General features: G+C 34.9%; 1 protein-coding gene across 5 annotated transcripts; it reads right to left on the minus strand.

The window, feature by feature from the left end:
- Positions 1-1,487: 1,487 nt before the first annotated feature.
- On the minus strand, positions 1,488-25,084 carry LOC120419156 (vanin-like protein 2). Of its 5 annotated transcripts, none has more exons than XM_039581802.2 (6): positions 24,946-25,084; positions 12,266-12,814; positions 11,994-12,194; positions 2,628-3,280; positions 2,034-2,570; positions 1,488-1,975 (listed from the first exon to the last, which is right to left on the minus strand). In XM_039581802.2, the coding sequence occupies exons 2-6, from the start codon at positions 12,356-12,358 to the stop codon at positions 1,693-1,695; spliced, it is 1,767 nt and encodes a 588-aa protein (XP_039437736.1). In that variant the 5' UTR covers positions 12,359-12,814; positions 24,946-25,084; the 3' UTR covers positions 1,488-1,692. The 5 variants fall into 5 exon arrangements, with proteins under 5 accessions (XP_039437736.1, XP_039437735.1, XP_039437734.1 ...); XM_039581801.2 differs by lacking the exon at positions 24,946-25,084 and adding an exon at positions 24,580-24,875; XM_039581800.2 differs by lacking the exon at positions 24,946-25,084 and adding an exon at positions 20,996-21,272.
- Between the last annotated feature and the right edge of the window lie 347 nt (positions 25,085-25,431).

Consider the following 25,431-nt stretch of genomic DNA (forward strand, 5'->3'; position numbering starts at 1 on the left):
ACTAAAAACTAAAAACTAAAAACTAAAAACTAAAAACTAAAAACTAAAAACTAAAAACTAAAAACTAAAAACTAAAAACTAAAAACTAAAAACTAAAAACTAAAAACTAAAAACTAAAAACTAAAAACTAAAAACTAAAAACTAAAAACTAAAAACTAAAAACTAAAAACTAAAAACTAAAAACTAAAAACTAAAAACTAAAAACTAAAAACTAAAAACTAAAAACTAAAAACTAAAAACTAAAAACTAAAAACTAAAAACTAAAAACTAAAAACTAAAAACTAAAAACTAAAAACTAAAAACTAAAAACTAAAAACTAAAAACTAAAAACTAAAAACTAAAAACTAAAAACTAAAAACTAAAACTAAAAACTAAAAACTAAAAACTAAAAACTAAAAACTAAAAACTAAAAACTAAAAACTAAAAACTAAAAACTAAAAACTAAAAACTAAAAACTAAAAACTAAAAACTAAAAACTAAAAACTAAAAACTAAAAACTAAAAACTAAAAACTAAAAACTAAAAACTAAAAACAAAAAACTAAAAACTAAAAACTAAAAACTAAAAACTAAAAACTAAAAACTAAAAACTAAAAACTAAAAACTAAAAACTAAAAACTAAAAACTAAAAACTAAAAACTAAAAACTAAAAACTAAAAACTAAAAACTAAAAACTAAAAACTAAAAACTAAAAACTAAAAACTAAAAACTAAAAACTAAAAACTAAAAACTAAAAACTAAAAACTAAAAACTAAAAACTAAAAACTAAAAACTAAAAACTAAAAACTAAAAACTAAAAACTAAAAACTAAAAACTAAAAACTAAAAACTAAAAACTAAAAACTAAAAACTAAAAACTAAAAACTAAAAACTAAAAACTAAAAACTTAAAACTAAAAACTAAAAACTAAAAACTAAAAACTAAAAACTAAAAACTAAAAACTAAAAACTAAAAACTAAAAACTGAAAACTAAAAACTAAAAACTAAAAACTAAAAACTAAAAACTAAAAACTAAAAACTAAAAACTAAAAACTAAAAACTGAAAACTAAAAACTAAAAACTAAAAACTAAAAACTAAAAACTAAAAACTAAAAACTAAAAACTAAAAACTAAAAACTAAAAACTAAAAACTAAAAACTAAAAACTAAAAACTAAAAACTAAAAACTAAAAACTAAAAACTAAAAACTAAAAACTAAAAACTAAAAACTAAAAACTAAAAACTAAAAACTAAAAACTAAAAACTAAAAACTAAAAACTAAAAACTAAAAACTAAAAACTAAAAACTAACAAAAACAAACAAGAAATAAGAATAAAAAAACAAGAAACAAGAAACAAGAAACAAGAACAGATCTCATCATAACAACTTTCATGAAATGAAAATGATTAATGAAAAGAAAACAAAAGGTTTTGAATTGCGGTAGAAATTGCTTGTAAATTTGCTGACTTTTATTGCTTTGGATGCACATAAATAAAATAAGACCATTCATAATATTAGATAAATGATCTTAACAGAAATCTTTATTTATCTTCTCATAATTTATACAGATAGGGTAACTTCTTTCTTTACAACTGGTACTTGTAGCGACCAAACCTTAAAATCCTATTGAAATCCATTTTTAAATAAACTACAAATTTGGCATGCAAATTAATTATTCTACACTATTTACAATCTGAGCATATCTTCACTGCAGAAGCTACTGGAACCCACTTAGTCGCAACTCGGGGCTGACCAGCAGCACCAGCAGCAGCGCCACAAGCACCCTCGAAGCGCCCACCGTCGACGCTCCTCCACCGTCACCATCCTCATCCGACTCTTTGCTGTCCCCGGTCAAGCCCTCCGTGGTCGTTTCCGGCGGCGGCTCAATCGGATTCACGTACTCGAAATCGGCGTGATTGAACGCGTAGATCCCAAAGGTCTGCAGATTCGCGACCGTGTCCACGAGGGTCAGCTGGACGTTCTGCTGGTTGGTGGATGAGCTGGAAGCGAGATTTGAGGTTAGGTTTTGAAAGTGTGAGGTTTCAAGCGGATACTTACTTCCAAACCGAATAGAACCGATACCGGTCGGTGTCCAGCGAGTGGAGCATGTCGTCGAGCGAGTTCGGCATGGCCAACGTTCCGTTGGCGATGAACCGACCCGCGATCACAATTTCGTTAAACTCCAGATAGTTGGAGTTTTCGTTCATGGGAAGTCCGCAGCTCGCGAGCGATTCGTTGCGACACGTGATCACGCCGCAAATGGACACGTGCGCATCGGCGTACCCCTGGAATGTCCGCACGCCGTCGAACACGGCGAACCGGTAGTGGTGGGTGAGCTCCCGATCGGGCAGCACCGTAACGGTGGCGCTATAGTCACAGCAAAACTCCCCGTTGCAGATGATCTGGCCGATCTTGTCGTGGTACCGCTCGGGGTTGATCTGCATCGTGGTGAAGCGATCGAGGTGGTCGGATCCCATGCGGATGTTTTCTAGGAACTTGCCGTGCATTCGACCCGAGTACAGGCCGTCCGAGGGCGGTTCCGGCTTTGGTGTGAAGCTACCGCGGATCTTTGGAACGCGGACGGCGTAGAGTTTCCTGAAAAATCAATTGGTTTAGCAAGACATCACCAAATTTCCCGAAACCTCCACTCACTTGGTCTCCTCCCCCGTCATCAGCGAAAACACCGCCCCATTGCGACCGTTGAACACGCCCGTCCCGGTCGCCCCCGCCGGATCGTAGTTCGTCCCCGCCGCAATCAAATTCACGTTGTTCGCGTACGCCCAACCCTCGAAGATCTGCACCGCCGTCAGGAACGGCGGCTCCGACGTCCAAAACGCCGGAAACACAAAGTCCCGCACGTCCCGCTTGACCAACTCCAACGCCGGCCGCGCAAACAGCAGGTCAAAGCAGGTAAACACCCCGAACGTAACGCCAAAGTCCGTCTCGAACGTCACGAACTCGGGCTCATACGTCACGTTCGTGCCCGCCTCCCGGAACAAGTTAAACTTCCGGTATCGCGCTATCACAGCTCCTCCGCGGTCCAGGACCACGTTTGTGTTGTACCGGTGGAAGCCGTGGGGACCGCACGGCCGGGGGTCTTCCGCCGGGACCGACTCGCAGTCGAAGATCTCGGACAGATTTATCACAAGGTATTTGCGCGCTTCGGCGGCCAAGCAGGACAGCTTGGACAGCAGCTCGGGCGAGTCCTCGCGGCAGGGCACCGGGCTGTGGAGGGGATCGGGTACGTATACCGGATCGGACAGGGTGTTGAGGGTTAGCTCCGGGAAGACGATGATGTCGGTGAGCTGTGAAGGAAGGGAATTGATTTAAAATTCGCACATTTAGATGGGTACGTGCTGAGACAGATTAGCTCAAAAAAAGAGTCGAAAGGTTGATAGATGATCTGATATGAAGCAATCAAAGCTATCGTATTTATTAACTGAGATTGATAGAGGACATGATCTAATCAATTTGTACTCCAAATTGCAACAAATCTCAGAGTAACTCTGAGATATTTAAAATTTACCCATGATAGCAATTTTTAACCCACCGGCATACACATTTTTCAAAGTATTCTTGGAACAACTTATTAAAAAAAACACCTTCTTTTATTATAAAAAGAATTATGTAATGGCGGGAATTCCGGTTGGCGAACTGTGCCCAAATCCCAAATATGAGCTTGATTGGACAAAAATAACAAATTTATTTCCATAAGTTTTATAGGCCTTTTTTCAAAGCTACACGGAGAAAAAAGAGTTTCTAAAATCGTGAACATGCGTTCATGAAAGTGGAACCACGAACCATGCAATTTGGACACTTTGTTTGTGACTCCCATTTTCATGAACGCATGTTCACGATTTTGGAAACTCTTTTTTCTTCGTGTAGGTTTGATCAGAAAAAAATATTAAAAATAAAGTATTTTAATAGAAAAGAAAATAAAATTTCACAAAAAAATTATTTCGAGGTAAAAATTTCAAAGTTTTAGAGAATTTAATTATATAATTGGATGTGTGACACAAGGTCGCATGCCAAAATGTCGAATGCCAAAAGGTAGAATGGACAGAAGGTCGAAAATGGAAAAGGGAAACAAAATGCTGTAATCTTTTGGTGATTTTTCTGACATGGAATACATGTTTTTAAACATCTGCAGAAATAGTCAGACTTCTAAAATATTTTTGCTAATTTATTTTCTTGCAAACAAATTTGCATTTTATTTTTTCCCATTCTTACATTTATGAGCAGTCTTTCAAATAAATAGCATAACTTCCAAACTATTTTTTGAGAGCATTTCAATTCCTTTCATAAAGTTTGTAATAATTATATAAGTTATCCAATTCTTTCAAACATGACCAGTTCTTAATGTTTTCTAACCTATTTTTAATCTATCCTTGATGGTTGTAGCAGTTCTTTAAAAAAATACAACTTCTAGAAAATTTTTTTATTTTATTTTTTAAATTTTATGCCACTTCCCTCAAAAATCCAACGGCAATTTTTTTTCAAAAAACCTGTAAATTTTTAATTATTTAAATGCATAGCATAGCATAGCATTGGTGTCTACCCGTAGCTGCTACTTCGTTATTGACCAGGACCTCCAAAAATTGCTCCGTGGACCACAGATGAAAAGTAGGAACCAATCATCACCCCTTCGCAATTTTCAAAGATCCCTATCGTGCTGATCAATACCGACGCCGGCCAAGATCAATGGTAAGACACGGGGAAGTGGATGGGAATGTTAGTCCGATACTTGAGTGATGGGACCGCTAAATCGGCTGCGTCTCCAACAAAGTATCACATGAGTTTTGAGGGGTTAGTAAGATGGGTATAAGAAATTTGTTTATCTGTTGAAATTTTAAAAATCTTAGGCAGCCGGCTGCGGAAAGATACATAATTGATTATTTAAAAAGTTTTTTAATCGAACGCGTGCCAACCGAGCAGTATTGCTATGGGCTGGACTTATCAGTATATTTTTACAGTTTATACGATAACGCGAGTAAATTTTAAAAATAGTTATTCTTCATAAAATGGAAAGTTTGATGAGTTAATACTAAAACTGCCCGTTGGAATACATTTTTACAATCAACAAATTTGAACTACAAGAAAAGAGGACACCACGTAACCGATTGTAATGAAATTAAAACAATAACATAAACGAACTAAACCGGCGGCGGTAGATAACATGACCAGATAGTGAAACATAATCGTTGCATTCCGATCTTCGACGCTAAAAGAACTTAATTATAAACTCAATCCCGTAATTTTTTTCTTCTTACCGTCGGCGTGCCATCCGAGCAACGCTGCTATGGCAAGGGCTTTCAAAACGAAATTAAATTCAACAACGCGAAGCCTTCTACAAAAAAATCAAGGAACTTCCACTACTTTCTCGTGGATTCTCCCGTCGATTCACCCACCGATCTCCCCCACGAACACCACACGACTGATGGCCCAACTTCCAAGGCCACGACGCGACACCTTTTTCAATGAATTCCAGAATCTTCTTGTACTTTCAAGCGGATTTTCGCGCGGCGATTCGCCCACCGGTCTCCTCCACGAACACCACGCGTCTCTCAAAAAACCTGTAAATTTTTAATTGTTTAAATGAAATGAAAACCGTTCTATACACTTTTAAAAGCTGTTTTCCATTTTTTTTCTTAAAAAAATTTATTTAAGAGAAACTTTTGACCTCTTGTCATACATTCTATATATATCTTTATAAAAGACAACAATCGAAAGAAGAACAAATTGATGCCCGTGTGCTATCTTATGAGCAGTTCTCTAGGATTTCGGTCATTCGATTTTTTTTGTATTTTTTAATCCGACTGAAACTTTTTTGGTGCCTTCGGTATGCCCAAAGAAGCCATTTTGCATCATTAGTTTGTCCATATAATTTTCCATACAAATTCGGCAGCTGTCCATACAAAAATGATGTATGAAAATTCAAAAATCTGTATCTTTTGAAGGAATTTTTTGATCGATTTGGTGTCTTCGGCAAAGTTGTAGGTATGGATACGGACTACACTGGAAAAAAATAATACACGGTAAAAAAAATTTGGTGATTTTTTTATTTAACTTTTTATCACTAAAACTTGATTTACAAAAAAACACTATTTTTAATTTTTTTTATTTTTTGATATGTTTTAGAAGGCATAAAATGCCAACTTTTCAGAAATTTCCAGGTTGTGCAAAAAAACACTGACCGAGTTATGAATTTTTTAATCAATACTGATTTTTTCAAAAAATCGAAATTTTGGTCGTAAAAATTTTTCAACTTCATTTTTCGATGTAAAATCAAATTTGCAATCAAAAAGTACTTTACTGAAATTTTGATAAAGTGCACCGTTTTCAAGTTATAGCCATATTTAAGTGACTTTTTTGAAAATAGTCGCAGTTTTTCATTTTTTTAAATTAGTGCACATGTTTGCCCAGTTTTGAAAAAAATATTTTTGAAAAGCTGAGAAAATTCTCTATATTTTGCTTATTTGGACTTTGTTGATACGACCTTTAGTTGCTGAGATATTGCAATGCAAAGGTTTAAAAACAGGAAAATTGATGTTTTCAAAGTTTCACCCAAACAACCCACCATTTTCTATCGTCAATATCTCAGCAACTAATGGTCCTATTTTCAATGTTAATATATGAAACATTTGTGAAATTTTCCGATCTCTTCGAAAAAAATATTTTTGGAATTTTCAAATCAAGACTAACATTTCACAAAGGCCAAACATTCAATATTACGCCCTTTTAAAATGTTTGTCTTGATTTGAAAATTCCAAAAATATTTTTTTCGAAAAGATCGGAAAATTTCACAATTGTTTCATATATTAACATTGAAAATCGGACCATTAGTTGCTGAGATATTGACGATAGAAAATGGTGGGTTGTTTGGGTGAAACTTAGAAAACATCAATTTTCCTGTTTTTAAACCTTTGCATTGCAATATCTCAGCAACTAAAGGTCGTATCAACATAGTCCGAATAAGCAAAATATAGAGAATTTTCTCAGCTTTTCAAAAATATTTTTTTCAAAACTGGGCAAACATGTGCACTAATTTAAAAAAATGAAAAACTGCGACTATTTTCAAAAAAGTCATTTAAATATGGCTATAACTTGAAAACGGTGCACTTTATCAAAATTTTAGTAAAGTACTTTTTGATTGCAAATTTGATTTTACATCGAAAAATGAAGTTGAAAAATTTTTACGAGCAAAATTTCGATTTTTTGAAAAAATCAGTATTGATTAAAAAATTCATAACTCGGTCAGTGATTTTTTGCACAACCTGGAAATTTCTGAAAAGTTGGCATTTTATGTCTTCTAAAACATATCAAAAAATAAAAAAAATTAAAAATAGTGTTTTTTTGTAAATCAAGTTTTAGTGATAAAAAGTTAAATAAAAAAATCACCAAATTTTTTTTTACCGTGTATTATTTTTTCCAGTGTAGTCCGTATCCATACCTACAACTTTGCCGAAGACACTAAATCGATCAAAAAATTCCTTCAAAAGATACAGATTTTTGAATTTTCATACATCATTTTTGTATGGACAGCTGCCGAATTTGTATGGAAAATTATATGCACAAACTAATGATGCAAAATGGCTTCTTTGGGCATACCGAAGGCACCAAAAAAGTTTCAGCCGGATTAAAAAATACAAAAATTAAAATTGAAGAAAAAAGACCGATTTCGTAGAGAATTGCTCTTATACTAACAAAAAAACACAAAAAACAGTAAAATTAAAATGCAAAGTGTAGAGCCGCCATGGGACCATCCTAATTGGGTCCTAAAGCCCTATGTAAATTTTTATGTACAACCTACAACGGTAAAAACCCGATTAAAAGCCATTTCTGATCATTTTTTCATTAAAAAAAAAATAACAATACAACATTTTTTCGATGGATCAACTATGGTCCTCTTGAAACAAACTGTCAAGTAGGATCTTTTCTGTCAAGAAGGGCCGCGATGTTATTTTTTAAAAATTGAAATAAAAATCAATTCAGTTTCCTTTGCGGTCGTACAACGAGTCATTGTACTCAGAAAAAATAAGCTTTATCGTTGTGAACAATAATATCACTAATTTAAGCATAATTTTTGGACCCAATTGTCCATATAACAAAATCTTTTTTGTATAAAGCGTGGAAATTTTTTTTTTCGATAAAGTACACCATCTTCAAGACATCTAACTAAAAGTTTAAAAATAATTCGAACATTTGACTGTGTGATTTTTCACCTTTTCATGTAGTCGTGATGGAAAAATCATTTTTATATGTAAAATCAAATTTGTAATGCACCGCCTTATTTTATTAATTTTAAGAAAATTTTATTATTTTTGCAATTTGAAAATAGGTACTTCGTTCATTATTTTTCAAAAGTTGAGAAAATTTCTTCTGTCTCATTTCGTTGCCCACATTTTTAACAAAAATAAACTTTTTCAACATTGAAAATCAACAAAAATAAACTTTTTCAACATCGAAAATCGGACAAATAGGGGAACAGCATCTAATTTCAGCGTGCCTCTAATGTTGCCATACCAGCACTTTGACGTTCAATTACAGCTTATTAAAAGCGTTTTCAACTGAAATCGAGTGAAAAAAGCTCAAGAAGAAGTGAGGTAGCAAGTTTCTACACCCAGAACTGGGCATCGGCAGACGAGAGAATAAAGAGCACGATTCGATAGTAAAATGGTACTGTGTGCGGACTGAGAGGATAAATCCCGAAATTGCCGAGTATACTTTACTCATGGGTTCATCTTCAAAAAAAGTTCATCTATCAAAAAAAAAAAAAAAAAGTACCGGTACCGAGACTCGAACCTTAGACCTTCGGCATATTGAACCGTGCCTTTGCCGTATGGGCCACCACGATTCGGTGACTAAGTGGTGGTCATGTGTCCATATAAGCCACTCAATAGGATGAACTGTTCCAATGAACGAATGAACACGCGAGAGGACTATACTCTCGCCAAATAGCACTTTCCTCTCGTTTCTTTTCGTGAGTACTATCCCCTCGTTCTTTAACTTTGGGTGTATCACAGCAACCAGCTGTCCAATCAAAAAAAAAAAAAAAACTCAAATTATTCGCTCTAAAGCATTGCCTTGGCGTTCTCGATTGCGAGATTCCTACTCGAAACTAGATGTCCGAAGGCTTGATTGTTGAGGCAATTGCAAACCTCTTTTTACACTTAGCTTCCATCCACCCCGGGATTCGAACTGACGACCTTTGGATTATTAGTCCAATTGCCTACCAGCGACTCCACCGAGGCAGGACCCAGGGAGACGACTCCTACACCTGGACTGAGCTAACGACCTAACCTTTATTTTTAGGTTAGTCCGAGGCCAACATTTACTTCCCGTCCGACGGAAGGCGTGATCAGACAAATCTCTTCTCGAAAAATGCCACCGGGACCGTCTGGGATCGAACCCAGGCCGACTGGGTGAGAGGCAATCACGCTTACCCCTACACCACGGTCCCGGCTAGCTGTCCAATCAACAAAGTTAAAAAAAAATATTTGAAATTTTCTAAGCTAATCGAAAATATTTTTTATTGCAATTCCGTCGTGAAACTACTTATTTTTCCAGTCTTTCTTGAACGACGAAATAGCCTACTTTTCTGTACCAAAAATAACAGAATCAAAATAAATGCTGAAAAGTTCTACTTTTCAGCATTCAAATGGGTGCTGAAAAGTTGAACTTTTCAGCACTTGTTTCGAAAAGTAACACTTTTTAAAAAAAATTTGATTTAAACGATTTATTGACAAAATACATGAAAATTTGACATAAAATTTCACTCAGTGTGTGTTTTTTGGGATTGCAAATAATGTTGTATGGAACTCGTTGCAAAACTTGATTTTTTCAGCACTCTTCGTGTTTATCCAACTCGGTGAACCTCGTTGGATAAATGTACGACTCGTGCTGAAAAAATCCTCTTTTTGCAACTTGTTGCTAAACTACTATTTCCAGGGTTTTTTTCCATCATAAAGTATTTCAAAATTGTAAAAACTGATCATTAAAATTCTATATAACTATATAAAAAATGTAAAGTCATACTTAATTTCAAACTTGATTTTACATCTAAGATGATTTTTGAAATTTTGGTTGACGATACTTACGATTTTTTTTTCCAAAATTCATAACTCCGGTCCAAGATTTTGCATCATCCTGAGCTGTAGCGCCTAAGATGCATTTTTCAGTCTCTTGAAAGTTGAAACAAATCGAAAATAAAAATACTTGGAAATTCAATGTTTAGTGATAACAAGTCAAATAACAAAAATAAGTATTTTTTCTGTGTATCTATTTTCTGAAAATTCCTGATTATAATCAGGAATTTTCAGAAAATAGATACACGGAAAAATATTATTACGGAAGAGATTTTAATCAGTACTTTTCAGAAAATAGAAACACGGAAAAAACCTTATTTTTGTTTTTTGATTTTTTATCACTAAAAGTTGAATTCCCAAGTATTTTTATTTTCGATTTGTTTCAAGAGATTGAAAAAGGTATCTTACGCGCTACAGCTCAGGATGATGCAAAATCTTGGACCGGAGTTATGAATTTTGGAAAAATAACCTACAACTTTGCAAAAGTCTCCAAAAATAAATTAAAATGTTATATCTCAAGATTTTCGAATATTCACATGCCCACTTTGACAACCAGAATCTTTAAAAAACATGTTTTCCAAAAAAAAAAACAATAAAATTAAAATTGGTTTGATAAACATAAAAAAATGTTGAAAAAATTAATTTTTATATGAAACATATCCTTCAATTCTATTCAATATTTCTTGTCATTTCATTTAATAAATACCGTAAAACGGGGTGACTTTGATAGCCGGGGTGACTTTGATAGGTTTGCGATTTTTCCGCAAAATGAAGAGTACATTTAAAATACGTAAGGAATGGTTCAGAAACATACTGACCGTGGTAGAGAAGTGTTCAAAGTACCTCAAGAAGAACTTTTCATAAATTTTTGAAAGGTTTATAAAGTTAGTTAACTATAGTTAAGAAAATGTTGATGGAAGTCATTATTTTAAACTTCTCAAAGTGTCATGATTTTCTCAATGAACATGATTTTTAATCGGAAAACGGAATGCATTTTCGGATTCTTTGGACAATTTTCCACTAGGAGAAGGTTAAATAAGTTTGTAAATAATAAATAATATGTGTTTTTGGAACACAATTAAAAAAAAATCTCCAAATTTATAGGCAATTTCAGTTGAACAAATTTCATGTAAAATGTGAAAACTTGTGATTCGTGCTTCGAATTCAGTATAAAATGCAATATAAATCGATAATTTTATAAACAAAACTAGTTTTAACAAATTTTAGGCAAAATTTCGACTTTTTAACAATTTTACCTAAAATTTATATGTATTTTGTTAAAAAGCTTATAGACTTAGTTAACTTAACATAAACATTGATTTTTTTTCTTACAAACTATATCAGCTACTTAAGTGATGGTACATTTAACGTACAAATAAAGTTTGAACATCTTAAATATGATTTTAACAAGAAAAACTATGACTATCAAAGTCACCCCGGAATTAAAACTAAGAATTTTTAACGTAACTATTTTTCTAAACACTATTGAAAAAACTTTTTTTCCGAAATAGTGCATGGACTTTGTGTGGCCTACCCCAGTACATGTTTTAAAAATAATAATCTTGATAAAAACCTTACCTGTTGGAAAATATTCTAAAAACAAATTGAAATCCTATCAAAGTCACCCCGGTTTACGGTAATTAAATAAATACTCTTCTACTAATACAATTTTTTACATACTATAAAATGATAGTTAGGGAGAGGATAGTATAAAATATATTGTCAATTTTTTGAAATGCTTCAAATGCACCACCAACATTTTGCTTGAGACTTGCTGTTTTTTAATGATAACAGCGAAATGATTAAACCGTCACAATTTTGCAAAAAAGTATCATTCTAAATCACTCCCCTGTTTGTCAATATCCGCGAAATCGCAAATCTTCCAGATGAATCACACGAGTTCGATAACAAGCTCTTTTCTTTCAAAACTCACCCTCGCTTCCTCCCCGAGCACCATCGCCCGGTACGCCTCGTAGTGGCGCTCCGTGCGCACCCGGATGTCCATGTTGAGCAGCTCGGGCCGGAACTCGACCACCCCGACGACGTAGCTGTCGTCCAGCGCGTTCGACGACGCCATCCGGATGTCGCCCTCGAAGGTGTCCCCACCGACATCGTTGCCTGGGCGCGGGTTGAACTGCGTGGAGGGGTTTTTTTTTGACAGTTGGTTACCTTCGTCGTTTGTTTGCATTGGATCAAGGTGCTTACCTGTAACGTTGCTTTCGTCCAGCAGGTTAGGACTAGAAGGACCGGTAGGAGTTGCGATATTCCCGGTGGACGCTGGCCGTTCCGATGCATCATCGCACGACCCGTTTGAAGGTTGGGATTTCTCGTTGGGGCGAGCACATTACCTCCTCGCGGCGAAGCCGAGTGGCACAAGTGGCTTACTGACTTACTGAAGTCCGTTCGTCCCAATTTTTGAGGAGGAGCGCGCGCGAATTAAAACATTATTTCTCTCTCTGCGCGCTGCTGCGAGATTTGCCTCTCATTCACGTTATCGTTACTTTATTCACAGCACAACTTTTTGCTTCCTTCATTCTTATCTTTTCATTCACACACCATGGCTTGATTCACTCGTGTATTGTGTGTATTTCTGGAGCGATATGTGTGTAGACTGTCTGCTCACTTATTATCACTTCTTCTACTTGGTTTTCAAGACTTGTTGATCTTCTTGCGGTTATTTGTTGCACACTTGTCGAACACTACCGTCGATTTGCTCGTTAACAACCCAACTGCTGTAGTCGGTCAGGAAAGTTTCTGAAAAGAACAAGAAGAACATCGTTTAGTACAAGTGAGGTTAGTTCAGCAAGGTACCCCGACTCCACATGTGATGACTGTTCCCGAGACGAAACCTCTTCAACCAACGACCACCAAACATCTACTGCGTAATTAGTATCAATCATCAATCCCAATCCATCGCGAACCTACAAAGCGAGATTCCGCGCCGCTTCCGCGCGCGGCCGCTACGGTCAGAAGTAGAATTAAAACTAATTACTTTCTTCCTATTTCGAGTGCAGCAGCTCACTTAAGTTCCGTTGAACTCTTGTTCAGAGAGCATCTTGAACCATCTTGTGGGAGCTGTGGCAGGCTGCAGTCGAAATAATGCGTGAAGAATTCTTCACGGCGATTATGGCGCGAGCTGTCAGAACTTTATGGCGTTTGCCATAATGGCCGACAATGCACTTGTTGCAAAAAAAAAAAAAAAACATTTTATTGTGCATTCTGCAAATGAATGGCCGTGCTAGAAGAGATTCAGAATGACGGTGGTTGAAGAAAGGAACCGAAAATAGATTTCATTCTGCAAAGCCGGTTGGCGACGTCGTCGTCGTTTGAAGCTTGAACGTAAGTGCAAGTGTTGCGGGCAAACAACAATGACCGAGGTAAACAAAATATAGAAAAACGGAACGAATACCGAGCTGAGCTGTGTATATTGAGGCGCAGTGATTCAGCAGGTTGTCGTTGAGGGCAGTGGTTGAGGAAGGTGATGACGGTGAATGGACGGGAACGCGCGCGTAGACAAATCAAGAAATTGTTTGGCTTCCGAAAAAGTAAAATAAGTTGCTGGTCGGTGCGGTATGGAGGGAATTGTTGTGACTGATACTGTAATAATAGCTAGGCCAAAAAATTTGGATGGTATGACGCAGCTGATGGTTCTCGGAATGATTTGGGCATTGGACACTTGAAGAGAAAAGTTACAATAGTTTTAAAACCATTACAATTTGTTTGCATTCTGATTTAAAAGAAATATATTTTTTTATTTCGAAGCAAGAGCCTTTTTAAATAACATCATTTTATTCTTAAATTTGGAAATGAAATGGATATTTTTTTCTTTAACTGCAGTCATATGTAAACCTTGTAAAAAAAAAAAATATTTTTTTTGTGTCGAATTGTTAGAAAATTGTTAAATTATTTTTATATAGCTTCACACATCAATACTTTTAAATGTAATAATCCACTTACATTTCATAAGGCTTCCTAGTCAGAAAAATACCAACATATTTAAAGAGTGTTTACATGGCTGCTGCGGGTTTGTTTGCATCAGATTTGCAATCTCTTTCTAGCAATATTTTTTTTATTGTCATGCTACTTCCAGCTGGTTTTTTTACTGACCGTCTGATAACTCACTCAATTTATTTTCAGTCGAACTTCAGCAGAGTTCTGATGAAGTTTTATCATGACACAGTTAATACACTCAACCCCCGTTGGTTGGTCAAGGTCAAACTAAAAAGTGATGAACTGTCACTTTTTACACGGCGCTCACGCACACTATCAAAACAAACGTTTGGTAGTGTGTGTGAACTCCGTGTAAAAGGGGTGTCAAACTAAAACGTGACCCCGTTCGTTTGACAACAGTTGGTGTCAAACCATTGGGGTTTGAGTTTAATGTAAATTTATATCTGAAATGTGGTAATCTTTTTTTGTTAAATAATGCGTTGTTGGAGACCGGGCTCTGCGTTTTTTTTTAATTCTCCTTTATGTGAAACCCTAGAATGTTAGAATTCATTTTTTTAACCTATTTAAAATCTGCGGTAAATAATGATCTCAATTATTGAAAGTAAAATGGGCCAATAGCAAATTCAAGTCCAACTCTAAAATTTTTTCAAGGAAAAATATCACAATATATTTGTGCATTTTTACAGTTTTGATGCTGAACAATTTTCCACTAAAACGGAAAATGGAGTTTATTTTATTTCTTTTAATTGGTTAAAACTATTTGGGGGCCTTTCCTATGACCAAAGAAGCCATGTTGTCTCATTGCACAGTGGTCCAAATCGCAAAATTAAGTGGAAATGTATTTGATGATTTCACATACAAACCTTTTGGGTGACCAAAAATCGATATTTTAACAATTTGGGTCATTCCTGAGAGCAGATTCGGATTCAGCGGGCAAAATTACATGAAAAACGATACTTAATCCACCTTTAGGTGGTTGGTGCCTTCCTCACATTCATAAAGTCAATACATTCAGTAAAAATAGCAACATTCCCTTAACATGTTTAACAAATCAATTTTATTACTGATTTCTTTTGATAGGGTTCGCAGACCTTCAATTTTTCTGGCTCATCGGCAAGGTCTGATAAAAAACCTATCCAACGAAAGTTCACATGGAAGATTCAGACAATATTTTTATCACAATATCTCAGATCCGGCCTCAAAAGTATATAAATAACACTTAAGTGCCAATAACATTTGATAGGGTTGTCAGATCCTTGATGTTTTAGGCTCATTTCAAAGGTCTTTCAATTATCTAACTAACGATGGGTCGCATGATGGACCCGGATATCATTTTTACTGAAATATCTGAGATCCAGCCTCCAAAAAGTGTATAAATAACACTTAAGTGCTAATAACTTTTGATAGGGTTGTCAGATCCTTGATGTTTTAGGCTCATTTGAAAGGTCTTTCAATTATCTAACTAATGATGGGTCGCCTGATGGACCCGGACATCATTTTTACTGAAATATCTGAGATCCGGCCTCCAAAAAGTGTATAAATAACACTTAAGTGCTAATAACTTTTGATAGGGTTGTCAGATCTTCAATGTTTTAAGCTCATTGGAAAGGTCTTTTTAATACCTTTCTGAAAATGTATAACATGATAGAGTTTCGTGCGAAAACCACCCTTTTTACAATCTTCCGGACATACGCAAAAATCGTTTTTTTAGCATAACTTTTGAAGTACTTAACTAAACTTGCTGATTTTAAATAGAGACCTATGGGACCCCAAGACGGATCGAATGAGACTAATACGGTTAAAATCCGTTCATCCAGTCCGGAGATAATCGAGTGACAATTTTTTTGTCCACCCACCTACACACATCCACACAGACATTTGCTCAGAACATGATTCTGAGTCGATAGGTATACGTGAAGGTGGGTCTACGGGGTTGAATTAAGAAGTTCATTTTTCGAGTGATTTTATAGCCTTTCCTCAGTAAGGTGAGGAAGGCAAAAAACATATAGTTGGACAATTTTCGAATTTTGTTAGGGTGGTCCCATACACTTGAAAATTTGACATTTTCAAATGAAGCTATCTCGCGTTGCCTGCGTTTTTTCGAGATATTTTTTTTTAAATTGTAACTTTTGTCCCTTAACCAAATTTATTTGTCAAAAAATGAAAATGTTCGTTTTTTAGAGCTCTAAAATTGTTCCGAACATCACTTTTCTCTAAAATTATTCCCTGAATTGTTACGTCAAAAACCTGATTTTTGAAGGTTCGCTCAAATGCTTTCCCTAATTTTTGGTCGTAGAAGGCGTAGATTGTGAGATAAAATTTTGGCATCTTCGCCAAAATTGCTTGGATTGGTAAGCCCAACAACTTTCTAGAAGATAAAAAAAAAATCACAAAAATATTCCTGAAAAGTTATATTGTAATATTCACCCTAATTGATAACCACCATAATTTTAAACCAAACCAAAAGCTGCCCCTTTCCATTTGCAACAACTCTTCTGAAGGCCCCAAAGCTCCAAAACCTTTTTTTTTGGAAAAAAAACTTTTTCTACTTTAATTTGCGATCTTGACCACTGTGCATTCATACAAAAATGGAACGTAAATGTTTGAAAATCTTTTGAATGATTTTTCTGATCGGTTTAGAAAAAATGGTAAAAGAAAAAAAATGGCAACTTTTTAATTATATTAAAAAAAAATATTTCCACAAAAAAAAAAACAATAAACCGTTTGTGTAATAATTTTTGTGTTTTTTTTTTGGAAAAAGATAAATTTTAATCGAAATGTTAGTTTGACTTCAGTTTTAATGTAAAATCAAATTTGCAAAAAAATTGTTCTTGAAAGTTTTTTTTGATAAAGTGCACCGTTTTTAAGATGAAAAACGAAACTATTGGCACTACGCCCCCCGGGGCATGGCCTTCCTCTAACGTGGGATTTCTGCTCCAGCGCCTCTGACGAGACAGGAGAAACCGGGACCGACGTTTTACTTCACCATCCGATAGAAGCTCAGTGGATAAGGCGGGAATCGAACCCGCGTCTCATAGCATCATCGGGATCGGCAGCCGAAGCCGCTACCCCTGCGCCACGAGACCCACTTTAAGATATTGCCACTTAATATTGCCACTTAATATTTTATTTTAGCCTAGTTTTTTTTCAATTTAACAAAAATAATTATTTATTTCGGAGGGTTGAGAAAATTTAAAATTAAGTTACTTAAGAGACAATGTAGATCGTTCCTCTGGTTGCTGAAATAAAGCGAATAAAATATAAAGAAACAAGAAAATTGAAGTTTTTAAGTCTCATCCAAACAGCCTTTTATTTTCTAGTACCAATATCTCAGAAACTAATGGTCCAATTTTCAATGTTAAAAAAAATTCAAAATTTGTGAAATTTTCTGATCTTTTCGAAACAAAATATTTAGAAAATTTTGTAATCAAGACTAACATTTGAAATTTCGAATTATCGAGTAAAATGTATATTTTCCACAATAAAACACATCAAAAAATATATATCTCGGCAGCTTTTTGTTCCTTAAAACATAAAAAAAATAAAAAATAATTAATACGGAGATTAGGAAATTGAATTTTTGTGAGAAATAAATGATTTAAAAAATCAGCAAAATTTGTCTGTGTACCGTAGTCCTGAATATTTACAACTTTGCCGAAGACACTAAACCGATCAGAAAATTATTTCAAAAGATACAGATTTTCAAATACTTGCGTACCTACCACTTTTAAATGGAAAGCTGCCAAACTTGTATGGGCTCTTGTATGAGTTAACTTATGGCATAAAATGGCTCAAAAAGTTTGAGCCAAATATAAAAAAAAAAAAACAAAAATATGAAATGCACGAGAATTTCGTTGAAAATTGCTCTACTGTAAAAAATTGGCAAACCATCAATAAATTATTAAAAATATTTTTACTTTCTACTTTTTGTGACTGTTCCCGATCTATAATCTTAAAATTCAAAGTTTTCAAAAAATCTTTAAAGTTTTTATTCGACCTTTCTCATAAAAAGTTTATATAGGAGCAGTTCTCCCAGATTTCGGTCATTCGATTTTTTTTTGTATTTTTTAATCCGACTGAAACTTTTTTGGTGCCTTCGGTATACCCAAAGAAGCCATTTTGCATCATTAGTTTGTCCATATAATTTTCCATACAAATTTGGCAGCTGGCCATACAAAAACGATGTATGAAAAATCAAAAATCTGCATCTTTTGAAGGAATTCTTTGATCGATTTGGTGTCTTCGGCAAAGTTGTAGATATGGATACGGACTACACTGGAAAAAAATGTTACACGGTAAACAAAATTGGTGATTTTTTATTTAACTTTTTGTCACTAAAACTTGATTTGCAAAAAACACTATTTTATTTTTTTATTTTTTGATATGTTTTAGAGGACATAAAATGCCAACTTTTCAGAAATTTCCAGAATGGGCAAAAAATCTTTGAGCGAGTTATGAATTTTTGAATCAAAACTGATTTTTTCAAAAAATCGAAAAACTGGTCGCAAACATTTTTCGACTTCATTTTTTGATGTAAAATCAAATTTGCAATCAAAAAGTACTTTAGTGAAATTTTGATAAAGTGCACCGTTTTCAAGTTAAATCCATTTTTAGGTGACTTTTTTGAAAATAGTCGCAGTTTTTACATTTTTAAAAGTAAGTGCACATGTTTGCCCACCTTTGAAAAAAATATTTTTGAAAAGCTGAGAAAATTCTCTATATTTTGCTTTTTTGAACTTTGTTTAGGCTGGTACAAATATTTTTAAAAGTTTTTGTCACCCCCCCCTTCAAAATTGGCCCGAAAAATCAGGGGGCAAAAAAAATATTTTTACAATAAACTTCAAAATTTTAATGAAAATTCAAGTGCAACCAGCTGAAATCAAATTAAAATATATTCTCCTGCGTTTAAAATCATTTTTAGCGTGTTTGGGTTTATTAAAAAATCTTAAGATTTTTTGAAAATTTTCGATGCAAAATCTTTTTTTTTGATACATTTTTTGTTTTTGTCAGATCTTAGATTTTTTGAAAACTAATGATTGCAAAACAACTGAACTAGTGTAAAATGCATTTTAAAACACTTTTTTTCATTTAAATGTGAAGACTATATCGAAAAATTTCACGAATGTTTCATATTTTAACATTGTAAATCGGACCATTAGTTGCTGAGATATCGACATTAGAAAATGGTGTGTTGTTTGGGTGAGACTTAGAAAACATCAATTTTTCTGTTTTTTAACCTTTGCATGGCAATATCTCAGCAACTAAGGCTTCATCCATAAAGTACGTCACGCTTAAATCAGACAAAATTTACCCCCACCTCCCCCCCTTTGTCACGCTTTCCCTATACTTATAACACGCAATGTCACACCTTCTCCGACTTTTTTGCAAATCAAGTTTTAGTGACAAAAAGTTAAATAAAAAATCACCAAATTTTTTTTACCGTGTATCATTTTTTTCCAGTGTAGTCCATATCCATACCTACAACTTTGCCGAAGACACCAAATCGATCAAAAAATTCCTTCAAAAGATACAGATTTTTGAATTTTCATACATCATTTTTGTATGGACATCTGCCAAATTTGTATGGAAAATTATATGGACAAACTAATGATGCAAAATGGCTTCTTTGGGCATACCGAAGGCACCAAAAAAGTTTCAGTCGGATTAAAAAATACAAAAATTAAAATTTAAGAAATAAGACCGATTTCGTAGAGAATTGCTCATGAAACTAAGTTTAAAATTGATGTGTTGATAAAGTAAGGCACTTGCCTTGCTACTACAGTCCAGACACGATTGTCCGAAGTTTCGATTATCCGAAGGTTGGTATGAGACTACGGATAATCAAATCACTAACATTTTTTTACGTTTTTTTCTTGCCTTTTGAGTTCTGGGACCTAGTTTTAGTCAAATTTGAATAGTTGATTGCTTATTAAATAATAAAGTACATTTTTCAATATTGGCCGCCATCTTGAAATTAAAAATTCTAAATAACTTTAGCGCAGTTTAGAGGTCATACTTATGCCCGACAGTCAAAAATAAGACCTTCGGATAATCGAGTCTGGACTGTATTTCATTATTGCATTTCATGATAAATTAACAAATCCCGAACGTAAATAATAATAAATGTGTTTAGAGGAATACTTTCAGCACTAAATGCCATAATCTGATTATCTTCTTGGTTCAAATATTGAACTTCAAACTTAAAGGTGTTTAATAGACCTCTAAATGCTTTTTACAGAATTAATTCGTATTAAGATTTAGGATTAAGCTCGACTCCATTAGATTAAGTTGGTCACCAATGACCAAATTCACGCCATTTCAATGTCCCACGATCTACTTCGCTCGTCGATCAAATCTGCACATCCTTGACCTGACAAAACAACTTTACGACGACAATGACCCACAAAAAACATTTCACTGACATCATCCCCAAGAACAGCTCAACAATCCTCAACACTACAACCACATTCAATCGCTTTCCCCGTCATAGGCCATAGCGAGGAATCACATCACATCAGATTTCCTTCATAAATAAACTTCGTCCGTCACGCTGCCTAAACTGATCGATATCTCGCCGTAATCCATCAATTGTGTTGTGACCACCACTCGAAGTTATGCGCGTGGCGATCATGTTTACTACCAAAGTCGCCACTATAAAAGTCGTGTTGCATTTAGTAGAGAAAACGCACACGACGACAATGGTCTGTGTAACTTTCTTGTTTTTCATGATCCATCCGCTCAACCTGCATTAATATGCAATCGGTTCAGCCGGCGTCCGACGTCGTCGTGGACACTCCGCGCCATGCACCGCGTAACTCGAACCATTCAAACACCACACGTCCAAGGTCGTCTGAGGTAATTACCCACGATCGAGCTGTAAGCCGAAGTCGCGATCGTCGTCGATCGTTGAACCACTGACTTGGCGATCGCCAGCTGGGCTGTTTTCTTCCTCTGTACACTTGGCTTTGTTCAGGGATCACTTACTTCGTCGATTACACGTAGACTCCTCGTAGAGGATCACTTCTTCGATCCGACCTCTGCTATCACTCGCGCACTTCTGACTTTGGAGAGCACTTCTTCGTTTCACCACTCCACCGAAATGTGTAAAGTTCCGTTTTTTTGCCTACATACTGCTTTCCGATCCAAATTTCCCATGCGTACCCCTCTGTTGGTTGGTATGCCAATCAACGCCGCATTATCGCGTTTCACAAGACCCCGAATATCTACCGCGAGCAGACGCAGTACGATCGACCCCCGAGAGGAACCCACTTTTGGAGAGTTCGTTCTACCTATACTGATTTGCGCGCGGTTTCTTCTTCTCTCTCACTCTGACTCGGCGGCTATTGATAAGTGATTAAACATATTGGAATGTTATTTCCGACTGGTGAGTCGAGTCCGACCGAGTGGACGGAGAACTCTCCCGAAACTGGTGGTGCGCTGGAATTACTTTGTGTTGGTTTTTCGAGTGTGGCTTGCGTATATGCATATCGCGCGGTGGCGGCGGCGGCTATGGATGGCTATGGATGGGAGGAGAGGTGTACGCGTATAATTGGTTAGAGGTAGGGTGGTTCCGGGGCTAGGATCGGGACTAATTAAGTTATGGTGGTGTGATAAGATTTATGCTGCATTTCAGTGTTTAAATTAATTTTCGATATAAACTGTTGAGTAATTTTCTGAGATTTCGGTCATTCGTTTTTTTTTATCCAGCTGAAACTTTTTTGTTACCTTAGGTTTGCCCAAAGAAGCCATTTTGCATCATTATTTTGTCCATATAATTTTCCATACAAATTTGGCAGCTGTCCATACAAAAATGATACATGAAAATTCGAAAATCTGTATCTTTGGAAGAAATGTTTTGATCGATTGGAGTCTTCGGCAAAGTTGTAGATATGAATAAGGACTACACTGAAAAAAAAGATACACGGTAAATTTTTTGGTGATTTTTAATTTCACTTTTTGTCGCTAAAACTTGGTTTGCAAATAAAACACTATTTTTTTATATGTTTTAAAAGACATAAAATGCAAACTTTTTAGAAATTTCCAGGTAGTGCAAACAAATTTTGACCGAGCTATGATTTTTTTTAAACAATACTGATTTAAAATAAATCGAAATATTGGTAGCAAACAATTTGCAACTTCATTTTACGATGTAAAATCAAATTTGCAATCAAAAAGTACTTGAGTGAAATTTTGATAAAGTGCACCGTTCTCAAGTAAAGCCATTTTCAATTAACTTTTTTGAAAATAGTCGCAGTTTTTCATTTTTTTAAAATAGTGCACATGTTTGCCCACCATTGAAAAAAATATATTTGAAAAGCTGAGAAAATTCTTTATATTTTTCGATTTTTAACTTTGTTGATACGACCCTTAGTTGCTGAGATATTAGGTTTAAAAAAAGTAAATTGATGTTTTCCAAGTATCACCCAAACGACCCACCATTTTCTAACGTCGATATCTCAGCAACTAATGGTCCGTTTTACAGTGTTAAAATATAAAACATTCGTGAAATTTTTGAAAATAATATTTTCAAATTTTTTAAATCAAGACTAACATTTCTGAAGGGCTAAATATTCAATATTACGCCCTTTTAAAATGTAAGTCTTGGCTTAATAATTTTGAAATTATTTTTGCGACCAATATTTCGATTTTTTGGAAAAAATAAGTATTGATTCAAAAATTCGTAACTCGGTTAAAGATTTTTTGCACAACATACAAATTTCTGAAAAGTTGGCATTTTATTTCCTCCTAAAACATACAAAAAAAAGTGTTTTTTTTGCAAATCAAGTTTTAGTGACAAAAAGTTAAATAAAAAATCACCAAATTTTTTTACCGTGTATCATTTTTTTCAGTGTAGTCCATATCCATACCTACAACTTTGCCGAAGACACCAAATCGATCAAAAAATTCCTTCAAAAGATACAGATTTTTGAATTTTCATATATAATTTTTGTATGGACAGCTGCCAAATTTGTATGGAAAATTATATGGACAAACTAATGATGCAAAATGGCTTCTTTGGGCATACCGAAGGCACCAAAAAAGTTTCAGTCGGATTAAAAAATACAAAAAAAAAATTTCCATACAAATATGGCAGCTGTCCATACGAAAATGATATATGAAAATTCATGAATCTGTATCTTTTGAAGGCATTTTTTGATCGATTTGGTGTGTTCAAAGTTGTAAATATGGATAAGAACTACACTGAAAAAATAATGATACAGGGATTTTTTTTGTGATTTTTAAATTCAATTTTTGTCACTAGAACTTGATTTGCAAAAAAATACATTTTTTTTTGATTTTCTGATATGTTTTTGGGGACTTCGTGAGGCTTTTCGCAACATTTTTGGCTATTTTCCGTTAAATAAATAACAAAAAAAAAGGGATATCACCTTCAAATTTAACTTCTAAACTTAAAAATAAAAAAATCATGCAAATAGCGTGTATTCTTATTTCAGTGTATTCAGGAAAGTTTAGCACAAGTTAGCACAATCAGATAGAAACATCTCTCATGTTAACAGTGAGAACAATGCACGGAGTTTTTTTCGATTTTTATTGAATATCTCAGGATTGAAATTGAATTTTGGGGACTTTTAAAGGTCAAAAGGTGAGGCATTCAGAGCTGCATAAAATTGCGTTCCTATCTCAATTTGGCCCAAAATGCAAGTGCTGCAAGGTAGCGCGACAACGACGATTTGGAACAAACAGGTTGGATCGTTTGTAATCACTTTGTATTAGGTCCATTTTCATTGTTTTGCTTGATGAGTTTTTAAGCCAGATTGTTCATTCTGGTAAAAAAAATCAATAGATGAATTGTAATTTTGATTTAAACTTTTTTTAAGGTGTGAAATATGTTCATGTGTAAATTTGAAATTTGAGATTTTTTTTTATAAATTGAGTTTTTTTATTTTGCTGTTTTTTTTCTTCTCCCAAACTAGAACCACCCAAATCAATCACGGAAAGTTTCGTATTGGTCACTATTCCATACTCCTTGCGTTTGCCTTCTTCATATATGTATGCCATCCTCATTCCCACCGATTCCCTTCCTTCCTTCCAGCTCGATTCCAGGCAGTCGGCCGGCGCGCACATTCTAGTGCTGCCGCCGCGGAATTTCTGTGTGTTGGCGTTTTTATTTTCGCTCCCGTACAACCAATTTGCGTGAACTTTTTTTTTTTGAGGGGAGGAGGAGATATTATTGACGAGATTTCATAAAAATAACTATAAATTTATTTGAAAATGAAAGTTTGCCTTCAAATTTCAAATTGAGCGATATTAGAGCCCCTTACTCTATGTTTATATCGAATTTTCAGCACTCAAAACAACTCAAAAAAAAGTTATGTACTGGGGGCCGTGGCTCAAACGCGAAGAAATAATTTGATTCGATGAATATTTGCTTCGTTCCACTAGGCAAATTTCGAAACACAGCAGCGAAATCGATCGGTCATGCCTCAAGCAACGCATGTAAAAATCAAAATCGAACGAAATCGACTCGAAGAATTTGTGTGGAAGAAGCAAAAAAACGCCAGTTTTAACTGTCTTTTAATAAATAAATTACAATAAAAATTGTTTACCGTTTATCTTTACCGCTGATAACTCGTAAAATTCTCATAAAGTCGTTCCAACACAATTACAGCTTCTCTCCCTCCATGAATGTCTCTCAACAGATTCTGAGATCATCTCTCTCATGATCAAAAAACGCGCGTCGCGACACGTGAGAGCGCGATTCTCGTCACACTAAAACTAGCAAGAAACACGTTTTGTTATCAGTCAGCTCGCCGATTGCCTCACTTCTTGGACTTGGAAAGGCTTCCACAAAGAGACAACTGACCGACCTGGCACGAAGACGACTTAACTGGAAACTACCAACCCTCACACACTTGTTCTCACAGTGTAAATACTTAGCGGCTGAGGTGAGGTGTAAAACTGTGCGCACTTACTAAGGTAAAGGTTGTGCTTCCCTTTGTTTGTTGTTGTCACACCGAATCACCGAACCGACCGAACGACCAAGAAACCGGCAAATCCGTCCTGTTCGACCGCAGGAATATGTGTTACTACTGACGCGACTTGTGTCTGGTGAACGATGACGAGGATCGGATATCAACACTGGCAACGTGGGTTAGGGTGGTATAACGCGTTGTCGTTGTTTCGATGGCGAAGTGATATTTTTGGATGATTCTAACTTAAAAAAAAAATGAATTATCAAATATTTAAATCAGTGAACTAATCGATTCCGGGTAAATTTTATTATTAATTTATAAACTATAAATAATGCATTTTTTTTAAATGTTTAAAATTTTTTGGAAAGACAGAATAGAATTTTTTTATAGTTTTTAAACTTGCAGAGACGGACACGTTTCTTGCGTTTTTTTCGAATGAATGAAATCTGGCGCATAAATTTGGCTTGCGCTTTTTCGAGATGTTTG

This window comes from Culex pipiens, chromosome 2 (assembly GCF_016801865.2).
Source record: "Culex pipiens pallens isolate TS chromosome 2, TS_CPP_V2, whole genome shotgun sequence".
Lineage (NCBI taxonomy): Eukaryota > Metazoa > Arthropoda > Insecta > Diptera > Culicidae > Culex > Culex pipiens.